Source organism: Larus michahellis, chromosome 2, assembly GCF_964199755.1.
Source record: "Larus michahellis chromosome 2, bLarMic1.1, whole genome shotgun sequence".
Lineage (NCBI taxonomy): Eukaryota > Metazoa > Chordata > Aves > Charadriiformes > Laridae > Larus > Larus michahellis.
In genome coordinates, this window is record NC_133897.1 from 6852601 (window position 1) to 6871962 (window position 19362).

General features: G+C 36.6%; 1 protein-coding gene across 1 annotated transcript in view; it reads left to right on the forward strand.

The window, feature by feature from the left end:
* The first annotated feature begins 3468 nt into the window (after positions 1 to 3468).
* Positions 3469 to 19362, forward strand: part of LOC141738215 (sodium channel protein type 5 subunit alpha-like) — a 40099-nt gene continuing 24205 nt past the window's right edge. Inside the window, exons 1-12 of the mRNA XM_074573410.1 lie at positions 3469 to 3773; positions 5204 to 5322; positions 6750 to 6839; positions 7932 to 8060; positions 9358 to 9449; positions 10747 to 10968; positions 11563 to 11626; positions 12250 to 12394; positions 13686 to 13880; positions 15419 to 15610; positions 17819 to 17921; positions 19110 to 19348. Of these exons, the coding sequence (XP_074429511.1) occupies positions 3501 to 3773; positions 5204 to 5322; positions 6750 to 6839; positions 7932 to 8060; positions 9358 to 9449; positions 10747 to 10968; positions 11563 to 11626; positions 12250 to 12394; positions 13686 to 13880; positions 15419 to 15610; positions 17819 to 17921; positions 19110 to 19348 (1863 nt within the window). The 5' untranslated portion in view covers positions 3469 to 3500. The remainder of the gene's footprint in view (positions 3774 to 5203; positions 5323 to 6749; positions 6840 to 7931; positions 8061 to 9357; positions 9450 to 10746; positions 10969 to 11562; positions 11627 to 12249; positions 12395 to 13685; positions 13881 to 15418; positions 15611 to 17818; positions 17922 to 19109; positions 19349 to 19362) is intronic.

Consider the following 19362-nt stretch of genomic DNA (forward strand, 5'->3'; position numbering starts at 1 on the left):
CGTGAACCAAAATTTTCTGTAATGTATGCACTTAAGTGTGGTTAAGTACTTCATCATGAACTACTTGGAAATACCTGGTTCTGGATGTTTTGTTATTATAATTGTCTGAACTATGAATAAGATTTATTAAAATTTGATTTTGCATGTGCCCACCTAAAATGAGTTTTGACAAATACACAGAATGGTCAAAACAAGATTTTTCAAAATAGTGCGGATAAATACTGAAAAAGAAACAGGGCTCTGACTAGAGCATAGATTTTAATAATTCCAGTCCTATAGTGGTGAATTGCATGGTAAGTATTGATACAGTTTATTCTTTTATTTATTTATTTATTCGTTTTAAGATACTTCTTGACCTATGTTAAACATGTAGTTATTTTATTTTGTTCTTTCAGACAAAATCCTTCTGCAGAGACACATTTTTATTCTTTATTCCCATGTGAAAGAATCTACTAAATGCATATTGAACCCAAACTAAATAGATAGTTTACCCTTAATTTTTTTCAGATCCAGGCGCACATAGGGAATATTCAGTGGGTGGCTATTGACAAGGGGGTGGATAGAAATAATTTGAGACTCAGAATTGGTTATTATATGTACTAGAACTAGATTAAAACACAAGTAAGGAGATTTTCCTATTTATGTTCCTACTAGTTTTCCTATCTTATACTTGGGAATCTCCTCAAAAAACGCCCCTTCCTGTCTTTGATAGTGTTTTGCTGAGCAGTTCTATTAGTTTAAATTAATTTCTTATGGACTGTTGAATATCTGATGGTCAGTAGTTTGGTTGCTATTACCTTGCTGCATATGAAAGGAACTCTGCATGCATTTAGGGAGCTGAAAGGAGTTCTGAAATTCACAGAAATGGAACCAAATTAAGGAGTTGCGTATAGGGCTTAAAGTTGTATTTTGCTTCTCATTCTAAAAGTCTAAATCTGTTAGTTATCATGTCTGGTGATTAGTCATTACCCCAATGAGTGTTTTGTAATTTGTGTCTGTGAAACACTGTATTAATAGACTCGGGGTTTTGTTAGTACTTTGCTATTCTGGAAAAAATTATCCTAAATGATAGTTTTTCTCTTAAGAAATTTTTATAGATAATTCTACTGTAGTAGTGCCCATGTGCCTATTTCATTTCGTGACTTGTTGTTCATCTCTTTCTGATGCTTTGCAGATCATTTGTTCAGTAAATTTCATCAGTATATCTATAATTCCTTGGGTTTTGACATAAAAAGATTCTGTGTGCACTGAATTCAGTTAATCTCAAGGTGAGAAAAATAAGTAATTTCCATTTTAATTAAAAAAAAGGTCAATTTGAAGATCCTATAGAGGGTGGTCCTTTAGTAAACAAAGGTCCCACTAATGCATTTTTATCTGTTAATGGTGGACTACTCTCTACTATGGGACAAGGAATATAAAATTCTGTTGTAGGATTTGCAATTCTTAATTTAATTTAAATGGAAAGTTCTTAGATATCCTGTATTGGAAATTAACAGATCGGGACTCTAGCCTGGTATTTGCCTTCAGCAGCATGCTTTAGGTAGTGTATTGTTAGGATTTCCCCAGACTGACTTGTATTTACAAACCCAAGTTTGTTCTCCTAGGTTCTAGAAGAAATCCCGTTCAGCAGTAATTTAGCTTACTTCTGAGAACATTCGTTGTGTAGCTTCCCTTCCAGAATTGTTTACTAGGGAGGCTTTTCTACCCAATGCAAAGACTGAAATTATTTCTAAGGGTAACACTTTACCTCAGCATCTTGACTTAAAAATTCAGCTGGTTCAGCAGCATATGATGAGGTGGCAGAGTTTAGCTGAGCTTCAGGAATTCCGAGTAGTCACTCTGTCTTTTCAAAATTTTTTAGTCATCTGTATCACAAGGATTTTTCAGTCACATCTTCTTAGCTTCCTTTTTCCTAACCTAAGTCACAGACTATAAATGCTGGGCAATTGATGAAAGGCCAAAAACTCTACTGTTCCACGTGAGCCCAAGTACGTTGCTGATACAGGTCTTCCGAAGAAATCATCTCACGTTGTCTGTGAATGTTTGTTCAGTTATGATTTCTAGTCACATCTGCTGAAGGGAATGTGTAGGGTTTTTTGGCTCTTGATCACTGCTTTTGACGGATTCATCCTCCTTTTTTATAAAAATTCATCTCCCAAATCCTTAATACTAAAACAATGTTTATATTTACTAAAACCATTTTCTCTGCTTCATTTATTGCAGTTAATGTAGCTACCTAAAAGCTCAGTCTCTCTGTTGTCCTTGAAACTGCTTTGAAGATAAAATTAATCTTCTCAGAATTATTAAAAATTGGAGAAAAAAAGGGCATGTTGATTTTCACTATATCTTTTGAGCTTTCCATAGGAAATGGGTCTGTGTGGTTTTGCAAAGTAACAGTTCTTTGACTATATGCTTTCAGTTTCTTACCATGGTAAATTTTGATCTCTGAGTTGTGGTCCCTGATCAGATCTGAACTTGCTTGTAAAGTCCTGGAGGAAGAACATCCCCCAAATCCCTTAAACCAAAGCAAAATCACTGCACGATCATTTTAGCTCCAGGCAGTTGCATATTCTTTTTAAAGAAATATATCTATGCATTTAAAGAAGAGAGCTGTAATTACAAGAGAGTATTGTTTCTCTGTCGTGCTAACATGCTTTAACTGTTGGTCAGCCCTGAATTGGTCAGGCAGTTGGACTAGAGGATCACTGTAAGTCCCTTCCAACTGAAATAGTCTAGTCCATTCCATTCCATTTTCATAGGATTGTAGAATGGTTTGGGTTGGAAGGGACCTTAAAGATCATCTAGTTCCAACCCCCCTGCCATGGGCAGGGATGCTTCCTAGTAGACCAGCTTGCTCAAAGCCCCATCCAGCCTGGCCTTGAACACCTCCAGGCAGCCTCAGTTTCTTTGGGCAACGTGTTCCAGTGTCTCACCACTCTCATAGTGAAAAATTTCTTCCTAATATCTAATCTAAATCTCCCCTCTTTCAGTTTAAAACCATTACCCCTTGTCCTATCGCTCCACTCCCTCATAAAGAGTCCCTCCCCATCTCTCCTGTAGCCCCTTTAGGAAGGCCGCTATAAGGTCTCCCTGGAGCCTTCTCCTTTTCACGCTGAACAACCTCAGCCCTCTCAGCTTGTATTCATAGCAGAGGTGCTCCAGCCCTCTGATCTTCTTTGTGGCTTCCTCTGGACCCGTTCCAGCAGGTCCATGTCCTTCTTGTGCTGAGGACACCAGAGCTGGACGCAGTACTCCAGGTGGGGTCTCACCAGAGCAGAGTAGAGGGTCAGAATCCCCTCCCTCGACGTGCTGGCCACTCTTCTTTTGGTGCAACCCAGGATGCATATGATTTTCATATGGAGTTTCACAGAAGGAAGAAATAATTTATCTAATGGGTATTAGTTTGAAGTTATGATTATTTCTGGGTTTTTTTTCTGCTTATTAATAGTTTTCTGTTTTAAGTTACTTCTAGCACTGGAAACAAACATATAGAAGGAAAAATGGATCCCTTCTTTTGGCCATTAGAAACTAACAGCTTTCGACGTTTCACCCCTGAGTCCTTGGCAGCAATTGAGGAAAGAATTGCTGAGAAAAAAAAGCAGCAAGCCAAAGTGAACCAGGAGAGTAAGGACCAAGGAGCTGAAGAAGATAAACTTACTCCGCAGCTTGATCTGAAAGCCTGCAAAAAATTGCCATCTCTGTATGGGGATGTTCCTGTGGAGCTCATTGGGGAACCCCTGGAAGATTTTGATCCATACTACAGTGATCATAAGGTTAAAACTTTAAAAAGCATTTTTTTTTTTAATTTAATTTTGTCTGCTGAACTTGTAAGAGAGAGTAAAAGCTCTGTTCAGGAGATGCTGATTGTTTGTAGACAGATCTTCGAATATTACTAGTGGTTTTTGGGGCAGGAGCGCTAAGGTATGTTCCACATTTGTAATGGAAAGGTATTTTAAGTTCCAGTCAGCAATCAGAATTGATTTTGAAAACATGATACGCTTCATAGATACACTTTGATAGGAAATATATTCTAGGATAATTGATGCTTTGTTTTCCAGAGCAGTTTCTATGATGTGTGTGGGACTGAACTCAGTGTTATATAAACAGTGCTCGTCAAACAGTGGAATTGCTGACTTACTGCAGATGTTTTTGCTGAATTACAAATATTATACAAATTAGGATAGACATAACTAAGATATTTCCAGTACTCGGTGTAGCAAAAATATATATTTTCATTAGAGTAAATTAGTTTTCTGTTATTTTATGTCTCATCAGCTTTGTTTATTGTATCATATTTATATTGCATATGCTCTATGCTATTGCAAAGTGTTTTGTGTTGTTGCCTATAGGAGCGTGTAAAGTAGATGCTCTAGGAATCCCTTCTAAATGAAATGTCTGTTGTATAATTGCTTACTATTGAGGGAGACTTGACCTGAAGAGCAGAAGGTTCCATCCAGTCCTATTTTGCTGTCTTTTATGTATACCAGCTGGAATATAATAATTTAATCAGAGAACATGTAGAAAACTGTTCTTCCAGAGGTATTTTTTCTCAAAGCAATCAAAGTGATATTCTTGATGAAGAGAAACTAAGGATGATTCAGTTGAAGAAATTTAGGTAAACAGTGTTTTTGATTTAAGAGATTTCATTTTTAATTTGTGTGGCAAAATTACTGAGCTTCATAGACCTTAAGGTAAATTCCTTCTATGGTAAATTCCCTCAGAGGGAATTTACAGTGGTACTTGGTAATTTAGAGATATTTCAAAATTAAAATGTTTTGCTTTGTCTGGGCTGGATTCTGGCAGTCCTACACAATATGTATTTTGTAAATAATCTTTTGTAGCTTATAGAACTATCCAAGAGAAAGGTACTTTTGAGTATGATTAACACCACTGTTGCAGTCCCAGAATAGTATCCTCCAATTACTTTGACCAAATGAATATGATCACCTGCTGTTCAAATTCATTCCCATTACTATTTCTTCCTCACAGGTGATAATGAACTTTCATACAGCTGGTGTCTTCCTTTCAAAATGTAGTATCATCAGGTCACAGTTCCAAGTCAGAATACAGGAAAGCTTTATTCATAACTGCAGTTAGATATAGTTCTACATACAGATTTGAAAACCTAAACATTTAATTTTTGGGGAAAACTTTGTTTCATTAAAATGTTTCATATATTATGAATTATTTTTTTTTTTAATAGACTTTCATGGTGATAAATAAAAGGAGGACTATTTTCCGGTTTACTGCCACGCCTGCCTTATGTATAATTGGTCCTTTTAATCCAGTAAGAAGAACAGCAATTAAAATTCTGACCCATTCATATCCTCTTATTGGTTTCCCTTATTTCAGTTTTAAAATATACTGCACCTTTTAACCATTTAACCATTAAACTGTTCAACTTGATGATCTTAAAAATCTTTTGCAACTTAAACAATTCCATTATTCTATTTACTGTCATCCTATTTCTCTGTTCATATTAATGTAATTGTAAGATCATGTGGCTGTGACAGATTTTAAAAAATTTATATTGATTCTTGTTTTTCAACAGCTAAGATATTTACAGGGTGTTGGTGCAAGTAAAAAATGTCAAAAAGCTCATATTTAAAGTCAGACTTGCAGATATTGTTATGAAAAAACATTTAGAGGCTACTGTATGATATTTTAGCTATTTTCCAGAACTTTTCAAAGTCTCTACTGTGGTGACAAGCTTATATTAAAAAAGAAACCAAACAAAAAACCAAACCCAAACCAGTGACTCCCTAATTATTAAAACGTGAAGGATATGATTTACAGCAGTGCTTTGCTGAAAGGGTCAGATATTAACCTAAGAAATGTATTTCACACTCGTGTTTAGAAAGTTCTGAAGAGTGCACATTTTTTATATTTTGCACAAATATAAATGGAGTTTGAAGAATGTAAAAATGTGAAGGATCGCAGGTGCAAAGCAATAGGCTGAGTAGTTTCTGCTCTTTCTACCAAACATCTGTTTTCATTTGGAGTTATTAATTTGTAGAAAGGTCCCTTTTATGGAAACTTAAGTCTGACTTTGAATGTGTATTCATGCTATTAGAAATTACTAAATTTGCTGTCTGTTTTCAAATAAACCCTAAATTTAAGGCCAATGTTTTAAATAAAGCCCACTGCTATTAGGTGACAAGTGAACTTTCCTGAACAGATGTTTTTTCTTATTATCTTTTCGTCACCTGCCACATAAAATGTAAAAGTTTTCTGAAGTCATGGCAGAGCATAAGTGTAAGAATATATCTGTGGACTCCCAGTTTCAAAGAACACTGGTTATTGATAATTAAGCTTTTTCATCTAGTTTTCCTAGGCTTAAAACCCCTAGTTATTATGAGGTTGTGTCCCATTTCTCTTTATTCCATGCTCCTGCTGGGAAGAAATGGAGGTTTCTAAAGTTTCAATTAAGAGTAGACAGCAGAGGAATCGGGTTTTTTTCTTTTATTTATGTTCCTCATCTCTTCTGTCAAGCATATTATGTCCCACTAATGTCCTAACTTCCAAAACTATATCCATATGCAGATAATTCATTGTTATTTTTAAATCATGAAGTTTAGCAAGCTGAGCAGAAGTTTGATGTGACATCAGTTTCTTTGGAAAACATGAAAAGTCCTGAGCATATTCAAAACCAAAGTAATTATTTGAGTATCTGTATTTCTTTGCGTATGTGTAAATCAGCAACTTCATTGTTTTATAATATAGCACTTTTTCCTTAACTTATTATTCACATTATTTGTTGGCTTTATTACATGTACTGTGGTACTTAATTGTGCTTCCATGGCTGTAAATAGGCTTCCAAGCACACTTGACTGGACTGAGTAAGTATCTCAGTTGCTATTTGTTCGCTCTTTTTCTAAGGATACTAACGTGCTGGACTGAAAAATTTGAGTAATGTGGTGATCTAATTCTGGGGCTTGAAAATTCTCAGACAGACCTCTGAGGAAGATTTAAGATTGTGCTGGTTTTGGCTGGGATAGAGTTATGGATTATTATTATTATATCACATAGTCTTCTGTGGAGCTTCAGTGCATTTTCTTAGAGGCTTACACCATATGCCCTTTTCTCTATGTTGGCTAATTTTGCCATCTGGTGTAACACAGAAGGTTGTCCCATTTTTCCTTTTAAGGATTAAGCCTTTTAGAGAGATAGTGCAGCAGAATTCTATCTTAATATCTCTCATTCTAAGGCAATAACCTGAATGTCCATTATGGCCGACTCATGCAAAAAGCATAAAGGATAATTCATTCCATTAGTTCTTGCTGTTTCCTGGAGACACCCCTGGTTCGGTAGTTCACATGAGGAAGCCGTCTATTTATAATGTCTTGTTACCTTTTGTAATTGTGCACAGTGCCCAGTGTAACTTGAGTTAGTGTTCTGGAATTAAATCTTGAAAATGTGCCTGGGGCCTCAGCGGTTCTACAATTTTAATTCCTCTTATTTTGGGGTAAGCCTGTTGATAATAATAGTTTAATTTTATGTGGGATTTCTTTCAGTTATAGAGTATTTGTCAGAATAAGTGTATAAAATATGCAAACTTTACAGGCTAAAATAAGTCTTTGCTATTGTTGTTCTGCCAAAATGTCGAGGCTTTGAAAATTTCCAGCCTGCTTTAGAACAGTCGTAAAATTTTTTCATAAGGAAATGTGAGCTATCCTTCATCCAGAAATAGTTTCATATGCTCATGTGAACATTTGTGATTATAGATTTACATGGAAATCTTACTAAAATTCAGGAAGACATCTTCCTGATGTTCCCGAATTTAATGTAATCTGTCCTATTTCACTTCACATTTTCTACCTTCATCTCCGTGAAGTGACTAAATCGTAGAAAAGGTGGAAATGTGTCTGATTGTGTCTCAATCTCATTAATATTTTTATTTCTATAACTTTAATATACAATTTCCTTCTCAGATATCTTTTTGCTAGCATATATACTGGTGAAATATTGATAAAAGTAGTCGCAAGAGGATTTTTTTGGGATGAATTTACCTTTCTTCGAGATCCATGGAACTGCTTGGATCTTGTCGTTATTGTCATAACGTAAGTAAAACTCAGTTCTTCTTTTACACTCAAGGGACAAACACACAGATAAAATGCAATTTGATATTGCTGAAGTTCATTGGAGTGGTTGGCATCCTACCTGCTTAAGAAATACTGTGGTTGAATCACCCTATCTGCAAAGAGAAAAATAGTCATAGACCTTAAAGCAAGACCTAAATGCAAAGCTCATCTTAGAATTGTTTGATTGTCATATCCCTGACTGGTTTTCCCTTATTTTTAAATAACAACTCAGAGGTCATCACAAACATATATATGTGTATAAGCAAAGTATTCTTATGGGTAATCTATAAACCACTAAGGAATTTGCACATTGTTTATCATCAGCAACTATCAAGTACTCCAGCAGCGGTATGAACAATTTCATTTTATGGTCCTACTTCCCTACCCATGCTTCTAATTCATTTGTGTTCAAGTAGATATAAGCACTTTGCAATATGCTACCTCCTTCTGGTTTTTTTGGGGGTCCAATCATGCAACAAATAAAAGTATTTGGAAATTAACTCAAAAGTCATGCTTTGAGTGGGAAGTCACCTAGATCACCTCCAGAGGTCCTTTTCCAACCAATGTTTCTCAGATTCTGTCATTGAGGCTTTTTATTTTGAGGAATGATGTTACTAGTTATGACCTTGTCATTAGAGGAGTCACAATTCATGTCCATTCTGACATGAAAGAAATCTTATAAAATATGGGGTAACCTGTTAAAATGCTGTATAGAACATGCAACTCTTAAAATCCTCATTTTCAGAAATTTTCAAATTGTTGAAATGATCAAATTGAAGCTAGTTTCAATATTCAAGTTTTTAGCTGACTGTTAAATAAAAGTTAGAAAGACAGCCATGTGGTACAGGATTAATGTATTGTAAACCTAGTTTTACTTCTTCTCCTAAACTGTATATTGTGTAGTTTTGAGATAGCAGCAACATATATTTTCATGTGGTCTAAATCAGACTAGCCTCACTATGAGAGGGTGTGGTTATGACATTGCAAGTTTTATATTTATTTGACATTTTGATGGATAACCACTTCAAAAGTTACTCTTCCCAGTCCCCACTTAGTAAAAACTCACTGTGTTTCTTTTCAGAGGCACTATTCAAGAGTCTCATTATTTCATATCAATACCTAGAAATGGACTTAGGTTCCTAACTTTAGACATCTACCTTAGGACATATTTGACCTATTTATTTTCTGTAACTTATTCATTACTGTGTGCCCAACGTGCATAGGCTCTGAAATCTGTATCTTTGTCATTCAGTTATATGGTGCTTTAATTTTTTAGGTATGCTTCTTTGTGCAGGGGTATGGGCAAGGTTTCAGCTCTTCGAACTTTCAGAGTCCTGAGGACTTTGAAAGCTATTTCAGTAATACCAGGTAAGGAACAGCATGTCTTACTAATTTTCTCTCTGCTTCAGCAGTGTGCTATTTCTACTTCCTCTCCTGTTCTTGTCATCATTTTTCTGGTCACTTTTTGTGATGGTTAATGGGATCCCAAGGTATGACTGTTTTGCAGTCTATAGTAACTCTCAGCAACATCCTAACAAAAAAATTTTTATCATCTTTCCTCAAAATTATTTTGACACAGGCAAATTTTTGTATTTCCTGCTTCCTGCTTTTTCTATCCCATCACTAACGTTCAATTTGACTTAGCCCAGTGCCTTTGTCTTTTGCCTTTTGTCTTTCCTGAGCAGCACACCCTATTCAATATGTTGTCTTAACATAATATGGGTATACCACCATGTTTCTGGTTTTATGTTCTACTTGATTAGCTTTGTCTTCTGTGGTTTATTTCCCAGAATGCTGACTTCACAATATTTCAGAGTTTCATTTGTTTGTTTATTGACCACAGCCACTATCTGGATTGAGCAGAATAGTTTCAACAGTATTTTGCATATGCTGTCCAGATATTCGATATTTTTGTAAGTTGTTCCAGGTGTGGCCCCACCAGTGCTGAGGAGAGGGGAAGGATCACCTCCCTTGACTTGCTGGCCATGCTTTTCCTAATGCAGCCAAGGATACCATTTGCCTTCTTTGTCGCAAGGCAACATTGCTGGCTTGTGTTCATCTCGATGGTTGGACTCGATGATCTTGAAAGTCCCTTCCAACCTAGACGATTCTATGATTCTATCTTGGTGTCCACCAGAACCCCCAGGTCCTTTTCTGCCAAGCTGCTTTCAAGCTGGGTGGTCCTCAACGTATATTTCTTCCTTTCCCAGTGTCATCAGTGTTCTTTTGCCTTTAAACTGGTGACATCTGTAAGGCATTATCTTCTAAGACAGAATTCCTTGAGGTCAGCAGAAGCTATCATTTATTGTAATGTGTATTTGGCACAATGTGAAGTACTTGTTTAATGTTCATCAAGCACAGAAATCCGTCCAAAGTCATTAAAGTTGGTAAGAGTTTGCTTAGATGCCATCTTAATTTAGAATTTTCAATTTAGCAAAATTAGTGTTAGATGGAAGTAAAAGCCAAATAAGTTATGATTAGGAAATTTAAGTAAAAATACTTTACTCATTCCTGTGCTTTATTTTACCTCATTTAATACTCTGAAATTACAAAGCCATTTACAGTGATTGTTTTTAGCGTATTTGCAACAGTTGTATATTGTCATATGGGAACACTACTGCATTCCTCTTCTCATTTTACGTATTATTGAATCTTATTTTTCTAGGTCTGAAAGTCATCGTAAATTCACTTATTGAATCTGTTAAGAAACTCACTGATGTGTTGATCTTGACTGTTTTTTGCTTGAGTGTATTTGCTCTAATAGGCCTCCAGCTTTTTATGGGCAATTTGACATCCAAATGTGTCCTCAATAATACTGACTACAATGACACATTATGTAAGGATGCCAAGATATATGTACCAAATGATAGAGGTAAATTTTATTCTTTTCTCCCTTTGCATAACCTGTGTATCTTCCTGTGTATGTCTTGTTGTTTCACCGAGATGTTAAAATACAGTTATGTGTATTTCTCACAAGAAGTTACGTTGTTCCATTTGCAGAAGTAGTAACATGAAGTCTCTGGGACAACTGAATGCGAAATTAGTGAATCTGGGACTTGGAGTAAGATTAGCAGTCTGTGCGATCGAAGCAACTGAGTTTTCTATAAGCATTTGCTTCTTTGCACATTGCATGGGGGTCCTAATTTTAGGGGTACTGCACGGGGAATGATTTCTTCCATCACTTAAGCTATATTGTTCAGGAATTTTACCTACTTCTTGCAGAGATTCTTACTTTTACCAGAGATCAAATAAAATTTTACACTTTGAGTTGTGCAGTTAACAAATTAAAAAAAAAAAAATGCCATAGGGACAGATCCCCTGAGAAACAGCTTTATATGCCCTTTGTTGGGAAAGGAGTCTTTCACAGAGATTTGGTCCATCAGGGTGTTTTTTAAAGTGCAGTAATGTATAGTTTATTGTCAGAGTACTGCAGGAACTGACAACTTCTGATTTTATGATTCCTTGATATTTTTTTTAGAAAATATCTGCTACAGGGTGAATAATTCTTCTGAAATATTGCTCTGTGGGTTCAGTTCAAATCCTGAGTAAGTGAACAAAACAGTTTTATTATTTTCTTATTTTTTCCTCCAGATGTACTGTGGTTTTATTTTTGCCCTAAAGGAATGGTGAATATTTTTCAGGAGGGTAGAGTGTGTGTGTGTTATTAAACTAAAACCCATATCTTTCACATCAGAAAAAGAATGAATTGAAATACTACGATGTAGACAGTTATATTTGTGCTTTGTTGCTAACCACTGGTAATATAATGGTAATGTAGAATGATATGAAGGAGAAGAGGAACAAATCAGTAAAGAGTTGTGAGATATTAATAAACTCTCCTCTCCCCATCTTGGGGAATTATTTAAAAATAAACATATTTCCATTTTTTCCCCTCTCTATGTATTTGCATGTATCCTACATCAGTGGAGGGTTTCTGTCAAGTCAGAAACTAGACAGAACAAGAGTTTCTGTCTAGTTTCAACTAGACAAATGGCTTTCTAGGATTGTCTGAAATAAATCAGCCCTTCTGGCAGAATTATATTGGGGAATAATGAAACCGACTTTCAGATAAACTGAACAAATCTATATTTGATGTTGTGTACTGGATGCGTTCAGGTACAATCTGATACTGCAAGTAAGTATTGTTTAACATTTTTTTTGTGGTTAGCAAGGAGTGCCCAGAAAACTATACCTGCAGGAAGGTTGGGAAGAATCCTGACTTTGGTTATACAAGTTTTGATCATTTTGGCTGGGCCTTCCTTTCTTTATTCCGTCTGATGACACAGGATTACTGGGAGCGTCTCTACAGACAAGTAGGTACTTTTATTACCTGCTAGAATGACTTAGACATGCAGTTTGGAGCTTTACATCCACTGGAAAAATCTGTACCTGTTTTAGCATTACTAATACCAAATTTCTTTTAAAATTAATGTAAATATTAAGGAAGTAGCTTCATGTGACTAAGTTGTAACACCTTCTGCAAGTGACGTGGGATGGGAGAATCCTGCTGTGAATGCCCATGGTTTTGTTGGAGAAGACACTTGGGCCAGTGATTAATAGTTAAATGTTAATATATAACATATATATATATAAAACAAAGCATTGGGGTATATAGTAGGTCTGGCTAGTGAGCTCACTGCTGCTCCAGGGTGTATGAGGACTTGTTACATACTCTCTTTCTCTTCCTTTTAAGTCCTGACTCCAAACTGTTTGGCTCAACATATACACATATATTTCAGATATTTTTTTGACAAACTGGTATTAAAAAAAAAGTGGAGCCTTTATGTTTTGATCGAGAGTTGAATGTAACTTTTAAATTATGGTTTTTGACAAAAATGATACAAAAATTGCATGTAGGGAACTCTCTGGATCCCATATATTTATGCAGTGCCTTTGCTAGAAGGGAATTATCCTCTGGCTTGTTCTATAGCTTTCATATGGTCCACTTTAACTTTTTTCCAGCAACCTTTATTAACTGAAATTTTTTTTAAATTGGATACATCATCTTTTTGCCATTTGGAGTCATGTGGTTTTTAGTTTTTAATGTCTCAGAGCTTAATTTTGAGCTGCCTCTTCTGCTGCCATTTAAAGGAGTAAGAACAGGCAATCAGTTTAAATATTGCCTCCGATTCACTAATTATAGAATCTTTCATGATCATTTAGATAATCGTAGCTTTCATCCATATTACTGAGTTTTATTAATTTATTCTGTAGTCACCTGTATATCTCTTTACAGCTGAAGTTGTCTTCTTATAACCTAAACTGATGATTATTTGACCGATTTGCTGGGAGATATTTCATTTAATTTTAAATGGATTTTGTTAATTCTTCTTTGCAGTACAGGTCATCATTATGAATGTCTGATGGTCTGTTACATAAAGAGAAAACATTGTATGATCACAGAGGAGTTTTTAAGAGCTGAAATTTATTTACTTGAAGACCAGGGGAACTCCTGACTAGAAGTATTTCTAGACGTTCTGTATAACTTAGACCAGAGGTAGATCCTACTGTTGTTTAAAGAAAACAGGGCGGTATGTTGACTTTTTGTATTTTATAGGAAAACAAATTGTTTAAAGTTAGATAACCTTTACCTTTTCTTCACAGACTATCCGTACATCTGGAAAGAACTACATTTTATTTTTTCTGGGCGTCATCTTTTTATGCTCATTTTATCTCTTCAATCTGATCTTGGCTGTAGTAACTATGGCATATGAAGAGCAAAATAGAGCTACTCTTGCTGAAACAGAGGCAAAGGAAAAATTACTTCAGGATGCCCAACAAATTCTAGAGAAAGAAAAGGTTTGCAAATTGCTATATATAATAAGTAATATGTGGTTCCTTTTGTTTTCTTCTGTTTGTGAATTAGAAAAATAAGATTTTTAATTAAACACGTGCTTTTTACAATATTTTCTCACACTTCATTTCTCTATTTCTCTGTCTCTTTATAAATATATCTTAAATACACCTGTATGTATAATATGTATATTTAAATATATAAAAATATTTCTGCGACACAAACACACAGCATGAGTCCAAGTTAAATCATATCAAGTTTTAGGATTTGCAGACCTGACCTTGTATAAGAATGGCTGCTGCAAGTATATATATAGCTTTTATGGCTTTGCATAAGTGCCTGTACTCTGTGGTTTGCCCCATTCTTGTACAATACCACCGTTGCTGTGTACAAAAATTCCTTTCTCTGGGTGTTCCTTCTCGCTATTACGGCATAGTCTGATGAAGGAAGTATGAGTGGATAAATTTGCATCCATAAGAAAAGTTGTCATTTCCACAGTTCCCTGAGATCGGAAGTTCTGCTGCTGATAGATTTCAGGACTGATTAAAAATGCAAGCTTCCTGAGAGCCACTGTGCTCAGCTATTTTAAGGGGTGTCGTGCCCCTTTTTGAGTGATTGCTTGCAGAAGGTCTACCAGTTGACAAGGGCAGGACTAGTCTTTGGCCAGGCTAATGCCATTAGTTACATATTACTGTAGAAGGACATCCAGAGACTCTGTTCATTTCTGTTGGTTTGGAGAGCTAATAGACACACACCAGATTTCTACAGTGTTTCCTCTTGGCACAATAGTGCCTAGATTCATTCATTCCTTGGCTTGCAGGGGACCAGGGATCACCTTCTTTTTATTTTATTCCTGAGGAGTGAAGCTCTGAGCTGAGGCAAAAAGGTAGACGGAAAATTATTGTAAGACATATTTTAGCTTCTAACTTCTTATAAAAAATACCTCTGATTTACTGCTAACAATCAGAAAAGACAGACTTGTAAAAGGACATAAAAATACTCTCTAGCAACTATTCAATTTCATTGTTAAATGAAAGGCATCACTGGTTTACCAAATTCCTCCTCTATAGCTGTTGACAGGTCTGTAATGTTTCTCTGTCTGAAATTCCAGCTTGCAAAGCTTTACTTAGGCTTTTCTTCCATCTGTTTTTCTTTCAACAGTATTAGTAGTTAAGAAAGTCTTAACATTTTAGGATTCAGTTTGAGCCCTTAAGTCTGCTGTTGTCTTTGGGCTCAGGGTCCTTTCCAAAGCAAGAAAAGGAGAGTAAAAGGATACGCCATAATATTGTGTAATTCGGTTACAAAATGCAATATCTAAAGGGGCAAGGACAAACTTTAATTACAGTAGCTGATAAGTAACCCTACTCTATCTTTCAGTATTGGGAATAGCATTTTGTACTCCTATCTTTTTATAGTAGTTTAATATTTGAAAGGGATGAATTATTACTGGAAAGCATTCAGATAGCATAGTAATTTAACTGTATATGATCCTAGTTCATTTGCCTTGTATTAATAGACCGACTTTTTGCTGTTTCTTATACAGATGTTGGCTGCTGGAGAGGGCAGTAAGGCCTTAGGTGTCAGATCTGAAATGTTAGTTACTGACTTGGAAAATTCAAAAGAAAGAGAGATGAAGAAAGAAAACCCTATTTCAACAGAAAGTTTAATTTTAGGTGATCATGGCAAAGAAGAACATATATTTCATTCACAGCCTGGTCACTGCCACAAGAAGCTTGTAAGTATTTGAAATAGGAGATATGTTCATTAGACTTGCATGTGATATGACAATTTGATGAGCAGAAAAGCTTTCTTTATTTGCAATTTCCACCCACCCCCCCTTTCTTTTTTTTTAAATCTTCTTTTGGCATGAGTTGGATTAATCTGTTTTTTAAAGCAATGTGAAAGTTAGATTTTGGGACCAGACAGAGGCAGCATTATATGGACTTGAAAGGAAAGTTCGAAGGGGCCATCAGTAGCATACTTATGACACGTTATAGCCCTTTGCACTTATAAATGTGGTAAGATCTGTCAGCATCTCTGTTGTACTATGTAAACAAACGTATAAAATCCTGTAAATTTTAGAATTTCCCTTTCCTTTTTTGTACACAAATTCTCTGGCTTAAATATTTAGGGTTGGATTCAGTTCAGTATGGAGACTTCTAATGTTAGAGGGCGTGATTCACTAGAAGCATTTAGTGCCATTTTAGATGTTCTTGGACAGGTTGGCTGTCCTGGATATCTTTGACATCTGTGGCACATCTTCCAGCACTGCGTGGATACCTTAAGCACATTAAGGTATCTCAAATGTTGCTAAATTCCTAGATTTAGGCAACTGTATTGTGCTCCAGGTTTTTCTTTGCAGGTGTTTACATGTGATTTAGGTTCTAAACTCCCAGAGTCGAAAGGAGATTTAATTTTTGGGGTCACAAACTGATACCAGTGACTTTAGAGGATTTCTAGAGTGTCTTACCTGGCCTCCACCTACTCTACAGAAAGGTACAAACATGATGTGTCTTGTCTCCTTAGTCTGAGACCGTGGATGTCTCAGGTACCAAATTTCTCAGTAGACCATCTCAAATGGCTTCAGATACTTAAGTGAATCAAACTTATTTTATAAAAAAGCATTGATTATAATGGGATTTTAGATACATTGTGCACATGGACGAATTAAATGCAGATGTCTGAATATTAGGCTGAATCCCATATATGCTATTTCACATCTTGATTACAGCAGTGACTTCTGGCTTTGGAAAAGATCCCTCTGCTCATCGGTCCTTTCTAAATCCATTAAGAAACTGCTGTTAAGGCTTCTAATTCTTACTTTGCTTAATCTTGGGGGTTTTTTCCCAGTACCTTTGACACTGGCAAAATACCATATAACTCATGGATAGTCCTTACCATCATGTTACCTATGGTCCAGCATCCATGTAGAGTATAGATTTGTTACCTTTTCAATACCTTAGTCCATGTGTGTATCTTCACTTAGCATGGCCAGTACATGTGTGACTGCGCCTGGGGTGTCGTGCTGAGTTCTGAACTCTCCAGTAGAAGGATTAAATTGAGATATCACGCCAAGCCAGTGGAGGCCTCCAAGATGATTAAAGGGCTGTAGCACGTGATGTTGGAGGAGGGGTGGAAAGGTTGAATTTGTTCAGCCTGAAGGAGAAAAGGGAAAGGGAAGAATCTTATTCCTGCTGTCTACTAATATCTAATGGGAGCGTATAAAGAGGAAAAAGCCAAGATCTTCTTACAGATGCACAATGGAAAGTCAAGGGGAAGCAGTTGCAACAAGGGAAATTCCAATTAGTTATTAAGAGGGGAAAAAATAATCACTGTCACAGAGGATAAACATTAGAACACGTCATCCACAGACATTTTTGGATCTTTGTATTTGCATTCAGAATGTGTCTGGAAAAGGCCCTACAGTTGAAGTTTGCCCTGCTTTGAGTGATGGAGTGGGAGGACTGAGAGAGTTGGGGTTGTTCAGCCTGGAGAAGAGAAGGCTCCGGGGAGACCTTATAGTGGCCTTCCAGTACCTGAAGGGGGCCTACAGGAAAGCTGGGAGGGGCTGTTTGCAAGGGCATGTAGCGATAGGACGAGGGGCGATGGTTTTAAACTAGAGCAGGGTAGGTTTAGATTAGACGTTAGGAAGAAGTTCTTTACAATAAGGGTGGTGAGACACTGGCACAGGTTGCCCAGAGAGGTGGTGGAGGCCCCATCCCTGGAGACATTCAAGGCCAGGCTGGATGAGGCTCTGAGCAACCTGATCTAGTTAAAGATGTCCCTGCTTACCGCAATGGGGATTGGACTAGATGACCTTTAAAGGTCCCTTCCAACCCAACACATTCTATGATTCTGTGATCTTAGGCTGGACATAATTTTTATATTGCCATTTATTCATATTCTCTTGTTATATTGTCTTCTGTTGTCCTTCTAACCAAAGAGGCAGATACTGCTGTCCTATGAATTGTCAGTGGACTCTATTAATGATCCTTTTCGAAGACAGAGGTTAATGAGTGCAGCCACTGTTATTACAGATAATTTGCGTAAGTCATTCTTTAATGTTTTTCCTATGGTGATAGTGTAACTTGACCTAAGAGATCAAAATGTCACAGTCAGCATTATTTTAAAAGTCACTAGGGGAAATTATGCTGCGATCAAATGTAAATTTCAGTAAAATAAATATTTTTATATCCATGTAACTGCAACTGTTACTTGCAATTACCAAGGGTAAATCATGCCTGACCTGTACGATAAAATGACTGAGGTTTTTGGATGAGGGGAGAGCAATGTTTTAATTTACCTTGACTATAGCAAGGCTTTCAACACTGTCTTCCACAGTGTTTTTTCACACACCGTTAGGGTCTGCATGGGCGGCCAACCAGCTGGACAAAAAAATGGTTGGATGTTTGGGCTTCAATTGTCTGGTGAGCAGGTTGTGTTCCACCTGGAGGCAGGTAACAAGTCGAGTACCACAGGATGTATCCTAGGACACCTTTTGTCCTAAGTGACCTGGAGGAGGTAACAGAGGGCTTGTTCTTAAATTTTGCAGATGACACCAAATTGGTGGGGGGGAACCACTTGAAACCACTGGAGGTAGGAGCTGCCATCTGGAGGGACTTAGTCTGGAGGAATAGGCCAAGAGGAACTTTATGAAAATTCAACCAGAACAAATGTAAACTTCTGCATATCTGCAAGAACCTCTCGTGACAATACAGGCTGGGAGCTGGCTGGCTGGGAAGCAGCTCTGCAGGAAAGACCCCGTGGGTCCTTTTGGGCAGTGGGCTGAGCCTGAGCCAGCAACATGCCCTTGCAGCAGCAATGGCTAACAGCATCTTGGACTTAAAAGGAGCGTAGCCAGGAGAAAAGTGATTATCACCCTTTATTAAGCACTTGCTAGATCACATACTACGCCCAGTTTGCAGCCCCAACTTCCCCAGTACAAGAAATACATTTGACTTCAGTAGAGGGAACCACATGTTTATAATAAACATATGAAGAGGTGGATAATATCACCTGTTTCTGTAATTATGGGTTTTGTTGATGGTGGCCTTTAAACAGCCTGTGATTAGTTTGTGTAGAATGAGTGAAACATTTTTTTTCAATGATGCCATTCTGCTCACATGAGATTGATTTTTCTTTTCAGTCTTTTCCATGTCTGATTGCCTTTTTCTTAATACTATGAAATTCCACATAAGATTATTTGTATGTCATTTTCCTTTTTTGTCATTTAGAACTGCAAGAGTCAAAACTGAAATGTCCTTCATTTTGGAAACGTTTTGCTCACAAGTATCTAATTTGGAATTGTTGTCCATTCTGGAGAGTAGTCAAAGAGAAGGTGAAATTAGTAATTTTGGATCCATTTGTTGATCTCTTAGTCATGGTTTGCATTGTCGTGAATACCTTATTCATGGCTCTGGAGTACCCTAAAATGCCAGACAATTACTGTAAAATGATTTTTATAAGTGACAAGGTAAGTAAGGTCTA